At 44.6% G+C, this 12,204-nt stretch overlaps 1 protein-coding gene across 4 annotated transcripts in view; it reads left to right on the top strand.

Annotated features, from left to right (window-relative positions):
- TGFBR2 (transforming growth factor beta receptor 2) overlaps window positions 1-12,204 on the top strand; it is a gene marked incomplete at its 3' end in the record, with an annotated part of 103,917 nt that overhangs the window by 28,065 nt on the left and 63,648 nt on the right. For 2 of the 4 annotated variants that reach the window (XM_079713829.1, XM_079713828.1), the window contains exon 2: window positions 11,325-11,493. The exons of 1 other annotated variant lie outside the window; for it this stretch is intronic. In XM_079713829.1, the coding sequence (XP_079569955.1) occupies window positions 11,325-11,493 (169 nt within the window). Of the gene's footprint in view, window positions 1-11,264; window positions 11,494-12,204 lie in introns of all 4 variants that reach the window. One more of the 4 variants, XM_079713827.1, reaches the window with a different exon arrangement.

The raw sequence follows: 12,204 nt of genomic DNA, 5'->3' as shown, positions 1-12,204 counted from the left end.
ACGAATGACACAGTAGTTTTGTTCTTGGAAGACTGGTCAGCTGCCCTGATCAGGTTTAAGTCTGTGCACATGAAGGGGGGATGTGGTCCTTCATCAGCGTGCTGAGAAGTGGCACAGAGTGGATTTCTTCATTAGCAGAGAAAACAAAACAAAATGATAGTCTTGAAGCCATTTTTCTTATATAAACGGAATCACGGCATCTCATGCTATTTAAGTAGGGGTGCCAGGTCAGTGCTGGGACATGTTTGAATTACTCAGCTTTCATGACTTTGGGGGTGGAATTGTGAATATTTTCCAAAATGAAAAGGACCTTAAAAATCATCGAACTGGTGTTCGACCCAGTATTTGACTGGCAGAGGAGGGACTAACTGCCCTGGAGCCTGGAGCCAGCTGACTGTCACCTAGAGCTTTCTTCACTCCCAGCCTGGACAGCTCTCCAGTATGACTCGGAGAGCAGTAGCCCCTCATTCATTTTTAGGAGACTAAATGGCCTCAAGGAGAAGAGATTAAGGACTGTTGCTTTCCATACATCTGAATGGCATTCTTTCTTAACTAGACGCTTAAAAATCTAGTAAAGTTGCTGCCGGTGTCCTCCAGTTTTCTGGTCAGCTGTGAATCTAAGTGTCTTGGTTTTGTTTCCTTTCTTTCTTTCTCAAAGAAAGCCAAACATAAGCTTATTTCAACATGTTAGAATTCCAGAGTCTTAAGGCACCTCCTTGCCTCCCCGTCTCTGAGTGTCAAAACTCACTAATTTTATCAGCACATTGTCAGGTAACATACTAGGTGTAGCAAAGCCAAAGCAGATCCGCTCTGGCCTGTTGCATGTTGTGCAAAGGTCAGCAGAGGATTGGAAAACTGAACTTGAGCTTCAGCTTACTGCCCATTTGCGAGACCTAAGCTGGTTATGAACAATATTTTAAAACCAGGTTATTTGGTTCTAGAAGGGTTGTTTAAAGACCCTAAGCACTCCTGGGAACTTTACAGTAACAATGACTGATTTCATTCTATCTCTTTGAAAGCTCTGGATCATCGCAGTAACAAAAGTTATTATATTTCAGTTTGTCTGTTTACTCAGATGTCCTGAAAGATTTCCTAGAAGTCATCAAATGGCTGCATTCTATTGATAAGTGGGAATAGATTTACCAGCCTCTTAATTGTCTTGTCATTGTCATGCCTTTCCTGTAATTTTCTTTTGGGAGAGAGAGCATTGCCTGCCCTCTTCCTTTTCCCTCCAGGGAGTGCTTGTGTGGCCCTTTTTACCGTCTAGACAGTTTTCACATGTACGTCAAGCATGTTTTCTCTTTGTCTTGACCCTAAAGAGTACCATTTCATAGATCAAGAAATGGAGGTTCCGAGAAGTTAAGTGGCTGGCTGGCCCCTAAACCTGAACTCTCACTCAAGGCTTTGACTTGAGAACTCTTGGACTTCACTAACCTGCCTTTATTACAGACGTATCCTAAAATAAAATAAGTGAAGTAATTGCAGAGGACCAAAGCTGTCAGAATTCTAAGAAACATACCGCTCCCCCACCCCACCTGCCCCCCTCAACTCCAGCTGGCCACGCTCAGTCTTTGCCTTCACCTGGAATGAGTGTACAGCTCTGCTCTTAAACCTCGAGGGGAATCTCTATTTTCTTGTTCGTATCAGGAGGGATGAGGGCTTACATATGACCTGTGGCTTTGTCTCTCCTTGGCCGTCTCTCGTTGACATTCCATAAGTTATTTCACCCCTTTGACCCTTAATCATCTATAAAATGATGATGACAAAATTACATGGCATTTGTGATGAGTAAATGAACTAATCATTACAGCACTTAGCCCCGGACTAAGCATTTGGTTTGCATCCAATAAATGGTGATAATAGAAATGATCATTGTTGTTGTTATTATCATTTATCCCACACAGATCTGATCTCTAAAGTATAAAATTTTCCTTTTCCTTGAACTGAAATGTGAGTATCCACATTAGAGAATAAAATGCATATTGGAAAACATCCATAGTAAAGAGTTAATCATGCATTTTTACATTCCTGTGAAACCTCTAATACGGGAAGAGAGAATTGAATGGACATGTTAAATACTCACTAATGGTAGGCTCAGGTGGCCAAAGGGGCAGGGGGTAGGAGACACAGAGGAGCGGCGGGGATGAGGCCGACTTAAGGAGGGGGCACCGCCCCTCCCCGCCAGATATGGTTGTCATGGGATGATGTTGCCCACTGTTGCCCAGTCTTTTTATTTTCTTAAGTGGAGTTGGAAATCCAGCTTTTCATGTGACATCGCCTCATTTTCAAACTTGGTTCACATTTGAAAAAGAAGAGAAGTTAAGCCAAACGATACATCTGGGGGCTGTCCGCGCCCACCACCCCCGCGTAGCGATCTTGGCTGGGCTGCAGCATCTCCCAGCCTGGTCCAGCCCCAGGCTCCTTCGTTGCCAGAAACCAAGCCTCTGAGACTCAGCATCTGAAGGAGTATCTCTCCCGAGTGCAGTAGTGTTTCAGTCCTTTTCCAGATCACAGATATGGGAATCATCTGCTCTGACTGATATTTTCACATACTTCATAAAACTGTAATTGAAAAACCTTTCTGGCACCGGGCCTGCATCAGGACACTGCAGCCCATTTTGGAAGAGAGGTAGGGAAAAGCCACCACAGAAATTTAGAAATGTAAAGCTGGATCTCACAGGAGATTGACATTCCGACCAAATTCCTTGCTCAGCTGAAGCAAACAGCTCAACCCAGTTGCCTATTTTTCTGATTCTCAAATAGTTGCTACCTTTTAAAAAATCCCTTCTTATCGGATTTTGTATTAGTTCTGGCATTTTGCATTCAGTTGCCTCAGCATTTTGAGTTAAAGTATTGTTTAATTCCTAAATAAATAACTTAATGGAAAAGCATATCTTTGGGTAAACCGTTTCCAAAGTTCTTTTGCTAAAAATCGTTTTTGTGCAAGTTTTTTATTTCCTGTAGGATCATAAGCATCTTGAAAAAAGAACCATGCCCTATCTGTCCATCCTTTCCATAAAGGGTTAATTTGAAGGCTCTTCCAGAGCAGATAAATAATGCATGTTTGTTTATGTTGGCTAATATTTTTGGTAAGTAACAAATGATTTTAGCTGAATTGGAATGCGATAATGCTCCATAAATCTTGTGCTCATTATCTTGCCTCTATCAGACTATTTACCAATGTTATTTTGACTGTCACTAAGAGAGTTAGTTAATCATCTTTTATTTTCAATAATCTCTGGGTTATTTTCCTTGTTGCTACAGTCCATCATCCAAGTCATATCAACTGAGGCAGAATTGTTCTCTCAGTTACTATTACTTTATGTAAAGGGCCAATTTTAAAGCCCTTCCTAGCAGGAAAGTTATGATTTTGACAGACTATGAATTAGCGCCACAGTCTAATCTTCACTTGATGAACTATCCTATGTGCATTGATATGGCTTCATTTTTTTCAACTTGTTTCCTCTTTTCCTCAGCCCCAGCCCTGCATGCTCTTGGGTTTTGGCTCATTTCAAAAACCCTACAGTTAGGATTTGCCAGATAAATGCACTGTTAAAATCAACTTTCTCAATGATGAACTAAAATTGGCAGTGTGTGGATGGTGGTATTTATTGCAGACTGCTCACCTCTGTCCAGCTCTCAGAAGGGTGTTTTATCCATGAGATCCCTGTTAAAGATGAAGGATCTCTATTAAAGTTGAGAGTGCTAAAAGTGTTTCAACTCTTTGAACAGGGCAGAAGTGCCTGTATTCTGAAATGCTGCCTCTGGCAACAATATAGATATTTCCATCTGCAAGAATCATTTTAAATGGTTGGGTTCTGTTACCTGATATGTGACCTGATTCTGGGACATATATCAAAAAAAAAAAGCAAATTCAACTTGTTTGAGAACTCAAACTGCATTTCATTCCTTAGTGATCCAAGAAATTCAGGGATAAGTAAGAAAACAGAGCATGCCTATTTGGGAGCTATTTGGAATTAGAGGGGCCGGGGAGCGTTAAATAGGGAAGATGCAGGTGGAACTCCTGCTCAGTTATTTTATGTTTGTCACTGGAAAAAGCAATTATTTTTCCATTCAGTTGCAGCTTGTTTTATACTATATATAACTCCTTTAATATTTCCTTGTAAATCAAAATTTAAAAATCCTAGTTCAAAGGCACAATCAAGGGACTTCCCTGGTGGCGCAGTGCTTAAGAATCCACCTGCCAATGCAGGGAACACGGGTTCGAGCCCTGGTCCGGGAAGATCCCACATGCCGCAGAGCAACTAAGCCCGTGTGCCACAACTACTGAGCCTGTACTCAAGAGCCTGCAAGCCACAACTACTGAGCCCGCATGCCACAACTGCTGAAGCCCGTGTGCCTAGAGCCCGTGCTCCGCAACAAGAGAAGCCGCTGCAATGAGAAGCCCGCACACTGCAACAAAGAGTAGCCCCCGCTCTCCGCAACTAGAGAAAGCCCGTGTGCAGCAACGAAGACCCAATACAATCAGAAGTAAATATAAATAAATAAATTTTAAAAAAGGAACAGTCAAGTTTTCCATTTAAAGTACTGTATTGAATTAATCCCTTTGAAACATCCCTTAATTCCTTAATTTGCTACAAATTTATGTTTATACAGTTCTTCTTAAAACCATCCATAGTGAAGTGTTAAACTTATGGGCCAAAAAGGTTAAAAAAAAAGAAACCCTCAAAGCTAAGTTCCGTCAGTTGAACAAGTCACAGAGGGTGGGGAATGATACACGTAAGTGCACACACACACTCTCACACTCACACACACACCTCTGCCTCCTTTCCAGGTCATTCACAGTTACCTACATAACAGTGAATTTAGGCTGGAGTTTTATTAAGAGGGTCTACAACTGTCCAGATTCAGTGGTTTATTCACCAGCCCTTGACTTTTAAGTTTTTAAACTAGGCATTGAGTTTCTTCAGTTCATTTTTAGAAGGGAATAGTCCTATTATGAGATTAGACAGACAAAATTGGATTCTGTTCTTGCCTGTTGTGCTCCTGCTGGGACAATTTTTATGCCTCGTCTATCTTCTTGCCTGTTCTAAATCCAGCTTTGGCCAAGCCATGCAGTGACCTGCGTACACACCTCAGACATTGTGTGCCTCACCTTCTGTCCATCTGTAAAACAGAGGATGCGTGTTTGTTGAATAATTCGCTGTCTTCAGAGATCCTGCCCCTAGATTGTTTAGATCCCCCATTCTCCTCAGCCTCTCCTGGTCTATGCTCTGTTCCCAATCAAATGCCTTTCTGTCCTCTTGTGCCTCTCAAAACCAGGCTCTGGCCTCCCAGTTACCTTCGTGGTGGTTTCTCCAGTACTGATCCTGGTTCCCAGAGACTTTGGGGGACTGTCATTGGAGAAAAGCCCCTCCTTTCCTGCTTTCAATTTACTTATAATTATTTAAGGGATGAGGGTTAAAATACAACTTAAAAACTAATAAAGTATCGCCTTGTATTAGAAGTTCCAAGTATGCAATAGAAGTTCAGAGAAGGGAAATCTTCCTAAACTATCTTTGACTTAATTACGAGGGTTTTTTTTTTGTTTTATTTGTTTGTATTTAGCAGTTGGCCAATTTATTTGACTCGCTGGGGAATGGCTTGCTTTCATGACGAGTCATGAAGGGTCCTGTGAATTGTTTGACTGGCTTCTTTGTTCTGGGTGGGATGGCACGTGTGACAGGCCAGTATACTGGTCCCACCGGGTCTCAGGGGCCATGGGTGTCTGTTGCCAGCATCGCAGACCATGGCGGCTGGCTGCCAGATGGTTGTCTCTGTGTCTGACTCTGAAATGCCAACTGCAATTAAAAACCTTCTTGCCAACATATGTATATGTATAACTGATTCACTTTGTTATAAAGCAGAAACTAACACACCATTGTAAAGCAATTACACTCCAATAAAGATGTTAAAAAAAAAAAAAGAAACCTTGCCGAGAACAAGTCTTTCCATTGTGGCCCATATGGTGATCAGAGCCTCTGGGTCCACGACCGTTGACAAGGCCAGGAGCAAGAGAAGAGCAGGTGGCAAGAACTGTAAGAGGAGACCATGCCTGGAAAAATGGTGAGGGGGAATCAGTATTCGATTTTGCTAGATCCAGAATGAGTGGAGAAAGGGAAATCATGGCCAGCCACAAACTGGGTTCTCTGCAAACTTCCTGCCCAAAGTATGGACAGGCAGCATCAGTATCAGCTCAGGACAGAGTTGCTGTCCTACCGTGGATGGTACCTGCGAGTGCCTGGCGAGGCTCTAGTGCCCTGTTCTTTCATCAAACACGAATCTGGGGGTTGCTGTGAAGGTAGATGATTGACAGCTACAATCAGTTGACTTTCTAGAAAGTAGATTACCCTCAATAATGTGAATGGGCCTCCTCCAATCAGTTGGCAGGTCTTACAGGCAAGAACTGAGGTTTCCTGGAGAAGGAATTCTGCCTTAAAACTGCAGCACTGATTCCTGCCTGAGTTTCCAGCTTGCCGGCCTGCACTAGAAATTCCAGACTTGCCAGCCCCACCATTGCATGAGCCAGTACACTCCATACACATACCCCAGTGGGTTTAACATGTTCCCAAGGGATCTGTGTGCTTGTTAATATCTGAGGAGCACTGCTCTGAGTCATAGTGAGTTTTGTTTACCAGTTGCCGTGGATTATTCTTTGAGATGCTGCACTTGGTTATATCAATTTTACTGATCCTGCAAGACATCCACAGGTGTTTGTGGAATAAATGAATTCCTAAATGCCCCCAAAACATGCCATAAAACAACAGTAGATAGATGCAGGAATTCAAAGATACATGAATGCATTTCTGCCAAAGTTTGGGATTATATGTGGAATTTTGAGACTTTACCTAATAGTTCAGCTAATAGTAGACACCATTCCAAAGTTATGGAGTAACAATTTGTATGCAAAATTCCTAATGTTTATCTGGGATAATCTAACCTTTATTAGGCTGCTCATCTATGACCTTCAAAGACAGTAGTACTATTCCAGAAATAGACATAGCTAAGCATTTACTTAGTTCTTATTCTCAAGACTCGGAACCTCTGTCTCTAGGTAGTGAGTTTGGGGAAAATGTGCCCTAAAATGAGGAAGGCAGTGTGATCTAGACTGAAGGTCTTGCTGTTACTCATGGGTCTGTTTGAAGAGAAGTGACATGTGATGGGCCATGTGATACTGTCATATGCTGGAGGAGGCCGTCCTCATTCACTTCCTTTACTGGATGGCTTTCCAGGTGAGAGATCTTCTCATTCTGGAGAACGTTACAAAGAGCTCATTTGTCTGTTATAGGTAGAAAATTCACTGAGGATGGTCAGTTGCTCACAGAGCATCCCTAGGCAGGAAAATACACCTTAATATGAGATCATCTTAACTGAAGACACTTAGGAGAGTAATTTTCCAACCTGCGCTGGAAGGAATTTTGAAGTTGTTTGGGGTTGGCTATAGGGTTCGTTAGGTGGTGTTTGTTATGCTATTGTTTAGAGAAATATCTTTGTCCCTGGCTACTTAGGTGCATGCATTAACTCTTCATTCCTTTGGCTTCACAAAAATTATGTATTAAGCATACGATGTTGTTTGCTATGACGGTAGCTTTTTCTGTGGACTGGAATGCACAAGAGGCAGTTGTAAGTGGAGTGAATCACCATCCCCCCCACGTTCTGCCCCACGGGCTCTGCCCCCCACTCTGATTAGCCTTGAACTATCCAGCATGTTCTCAGTGACCTGCGAGGACTCCGGGGTGGGCCTCAGATTCTTCACCTGGGGCTATGGGCTTTCAGGGAATCTGTGAACCAGCCTCTGAAACCATGAGCAAAAGCTTGTATGCATCTCTCGCTGTCCCCTCGCCCCAAAGTGAGCACTTAAAGCCTTTATCAAGATTAGGTGACCCCCAGTAAAGGTGAAGGGAGCCATGCTCCTGCACTTGTCTCTCTATCCCACCACTGCACCTGTTCACAAAGGACAACACTGGCCTTAAGTGGAGCCTGGATGCTATTTGCTGGTGGAATCATCCAGATCAGGAGCCTCCTGGGTCCGCTAGTATGGAGTGCCTGGTGGGGGTGGGGGCATGGCAGTGACTATGCCCTGTGTCAAGGCTTTCAAACTTTTCCAATGAAAAAAAAAGCTGGTCAAGCTAAAAAGTCTGCTCACCTTAGCAGTGGTAGCTTTTACTGTAACAAAGGGAAAAATGGGGCCCCCTCGCTGGGTACTCAGGAGGCTCTATGTGATAACTTAGCACCTTGACTAGCACATAGTAGGTGCTTAATATGGACAAGTTCTGTTGTATGCGTCTCCCTCCCTCCACATGCCTTTGCCTCCAAGTGTGAGTCAAGTTGTCCTTTTGCCTTTCCCCCGGAATTCAGCCGTGAGATTTCTCTTTTTTGGCCTCTCCATCTGGCAGCAGGGCTGTGCATCTGCCTGTCTCCCAGCCCCCTGAGCCCTGCAGCCTACTGGCCCCTCTTTCTTCTTCTTTCTCTCTTCTTTCTTTTTTTTGATGACCCTTTTTTTGTCTCTTCCCTGTGGATTGTGTTTCGCAAGCATCAGATCTAAAGCACTTACACTTGTCAACACATCTGTGGTTGCCGCTGCAGCTCCCAGCACCAGTCACATCTGTTTTTTTTTTCTCTCCCATCACTCCTGACTCTGCCACTTTTGTCACACTTCTTAGCTTTTGTTAGAAAAGGATCTGCCAGCCCAGGGAAGGACTCCTTTCCATCAGCAGTGTGTCAAAGTGCTAGTCACGTGGCTTTAGGTGTGTGTTTTTCACAAGGAAACATCTTCCAGCTTTATTGAGAGGCTACCCCACCACTGTCACCTACATTATATATGTGTTTGTGTGTTGGCGGCAGGGAGGGTATTTTTGTGCTGATTTGTTTTGTGCCAGTTATGTCGTTTCCAACTAATTCCAGGTCAGGGTCTCAGCCTTGGTTGCACGTGAGAATCGAGAATTGTCTGAGCAGCTTCTAAAAGACCTGGTGCCCAGGCCACTCTCCAGAATAATTAAATCAGCATGTCCGGGGGGTGGGACTGCTTCATGAGTTTTTAAAGCGCTCTAAGTGATGGATTCCAACATGGCCCCAAAGTTGATAACCACTAATAGAGGCTAAAATCCTAAAATGCTGGAAGGCTGAATTCCAAGTCTTGGAGGCTTGATTTTATATTTAAAAACAGCAACTTTCTAACCAGCAAATAGATGTTTGTCTGAAACTACTCTATTAAAAAAATCAAATAAACAGAACATGGCCTAGCTTGTTTTTTTTTATTTTGCCTTGCCCATGTCTTGTAGGGAAGCCTGAAGGGTTAAATTAGCTGTTTCACAAATGGATCCAAATCTAACCATTGTAGAAAATATATATATATTCATTGTTGTCTTAGTCCCAAATGGAACACAAGATTCAGAGAGCATTGTGGCCTGTATTTTTAGCTAAGCTTAGTTAGAGCTCTTGGTTTGGGAGACATTGAGAATTTCAAAATAGTTCGTTACCTAAAAATACACTTCCTGAAATGAACTTGAGGCCTGAGAGGGATGAATGGGTTTATTTTTTTGCTTCTATATTTAATGTACCACAAGAAAGCAAATCTTAAATTTATATAGGTTTATATTTTTAGAGACCCAGGAAACAGGTGCTATGCCCAAGCAACAAAGACGTCTGCGTGGCAAAGTGTCAGTGACAGAAACTAGAGTTCACGGGCAGGGAGCGGCCATGGGAGGTCTTGGAAGCTGTGCATCGGGACTTAGGCTGGAGCGTCCTTAACACAGGAGAGGACGAGGAGGATTTGCTCAGGCCTTTCCAATGGTGACCCTGGGAGAAGCACCCTCCCGCTCCCTGATGGAGTCTGGTCTAGTGCCCCCTGATGTCTGGGTGCTTAATCTTTCCTAGTCTAGCAAAGAAGTGTCTTTGAGTTCACGTTTGTTGACAATAGCCTGGTCTCACTCTCCAAACTCATGCCTTTAGTTACCACCATTGCCAATGGAAAAGGATCTCATTGAGGGAAAAAAAGAGGGAAGGGGTGTTATACCTTTTTAGCACCTCTCAGCATGCAGGTATGTGTTGCCGAGGACAGTTTGTCTTCAGTGTGTTACTGGTGAATGTGAGTGAATACTGTATGTATCATCACACTCCCCCAAGGGGAGGGAGGAAGCTCTCTGTCCCTTCCCACCTGGCGCCAAGGCCAGATGTGAACTTCTTGTGTTCATTCCTTCGTGTATTAGCTAGTCACCATTGATTCAGTACACTTGTTTGGATGTCTTCTATGTGACAGCCCCTCTTCTTGGCCCTGGAGAAGCAGTGTGGAAACAAGGCAGAGAAGGCCTCATGGAGCTTGCATTTTGGTGGGTGGAGCAGAAGCCAGTGAGTGATGGAGACTGTGCAGAAGATCAAACAAAACCCTATGTTGGTTCCTTGTGGGCTGCTTTAGGATGAAGAGGTGACATTTAACCGGAGATCAGGAAGGTGACAAGAAGGCAGGCAAAGGGCACAGCGAGGGAAGGGCCTGAGGAAGGCAGGAGCTTGGCTTCTTCCAGGAAAGGCCCGTGTGTCTTAAAAGGTAGTGAGTGAAGAATAAGAGGGCGGCTGGTGGCGGTGGGAGGGATGAGGTCAGAGAGGTTGCCGACAGCAGACCCTTGAGATGGAGCTTGCTGGCACTCACCTGTGGGACTCGAGGCCTCACCTGTGTGTGTGTGTCTAGGAGACACACTTTATCAACTGAGTTGCCTCAAGGCAACAGGAAGCAGTCAGAGCCAGGCTCTTGCAAAGAAGGCCCGGATAGCTCTGTCGGGTGTAGGTCAGGAAAGCGATGGCAAGGTCCCGCCTCACCCCCAGGGTCTCCTCCGAGCTGGCTGACCCCCTTTCCCCACATCACAGCTCTGCTCCTCGGGACCCCTCTCTGCCCACGTGGTGGTGACTCGTCTGGCTCCCACGTCTTCCATGCCTCTCTTTATTTTGGGTTGTCCTGCCCTGGTCTGTTTTCGTATCCATCCACCAGCTAAACTATAGTTTCCTTAAGGGCACGTTCACCAGCACCCAGCACCATGCAGTGGGGCGACGCAAGCTCTGTCTCTGGATTGAAGGAGGAGGGTTTTGTAGAAAGAGTGCCTTATGACACTCACTGACAAAGGCAAGAAGTTACCAAACCTCCTCCATCCCAGCCATCTCCACCCTGCCCTGGCTTTCATTACCAAATTCTCATCTGATGTGGAGGCATTATGTGGCCTTTCTCTGCATTCTTTCTTCTGACACCAGGTTCATTTGAAATTGCATCGTATCAGGAATCCACTGGCAGCTGATTATGTTGGTTAATCATGTAATGCATCTCTTCTCCCTCCCAGTTAACAGTGACATGATGGTCACTGACGACAATGGTGCCGTCAAGTTGCCGCAGTTGTGTAAATTCTGTGATGTGAGATTGTCCACCTGTGACAGCCAGAAGTCCTGCTGGAGCAACTGCAGCATCACGGCCATCTGTGAGAAGCCGCAAGAGGTCTGCGTGGCTGTCTGGTAAGGTTGCCCTGTAACACCTTTCTTTCCCCTTTTATAAGCAGTGTGCGTTTGTGGTACGTAGTCGTGTGTCTCCATGCCCGAAACTTCGACATCTGTCCAATTCCCTTCCCTTTAGACCATCTCTTTTTCAGTCTTTCAGTGTAATTTCTAGAGATACTCTATACATTTTCAAATACACACATGCACCTTGACTATTTATAAGTCCAGAAACCATTCCTTGTGTCAAGGAGAGGGATTTGCCACTTACTAGTCATTTAATTGAGACCCCTTGGGATCCCCGTAGTGACGCCAGGAGCTTTGTTCTTCTGACACAAACTGAGTCCTGTTTCGTGGAGATGAAAGGTGGCTGTTGCAAGAGTGACGCACTTGTCAAAAATGGGGGAAGCGACTCGGCATCAGGAGACAACCTATTCCTTAGTCAGAAGCCTTGGCCAGTGCCTCACACCACTGCTGGGCCAAACACTGCGTCTGCCTCTGGGAGTAGGACCACATCTTCCTCTTGGAGCACATTCCCTTCTCTCCCTCGCTCTCACCACCCCTCCCTCCGTCCCTCCGTCCCTCCCTCCCTCCCTCATCCTCCCGTCTTGCCAGGCATGCACGCACACAGACACACACACACACACACACACACACACACACACAGTGGGTGCTCATGAATCATTTGATTAACTCATAGTTATGAATTGGGAGTATAAGCCAGAGATTAAA

This window comes from Hyperoodon ampullatus, assembly GCF_949752795.1.
Source record: "Hyperoodon ampullatus genome assembly, chromosome: 10".
Taxonomy (NCBI): domain Eukaryota; kingdom Metazoa; phylum Chordata; class Mammalia; order Artiodactyla; family Ziphiidae; genus Hyperoodon; species Hyperoodon ampullatus.
The sequence above is the reverse complement of the archived record's forward strand: the minus strand, read 5'-3'. Positions and strand labels throughout refer to the sequence as shown.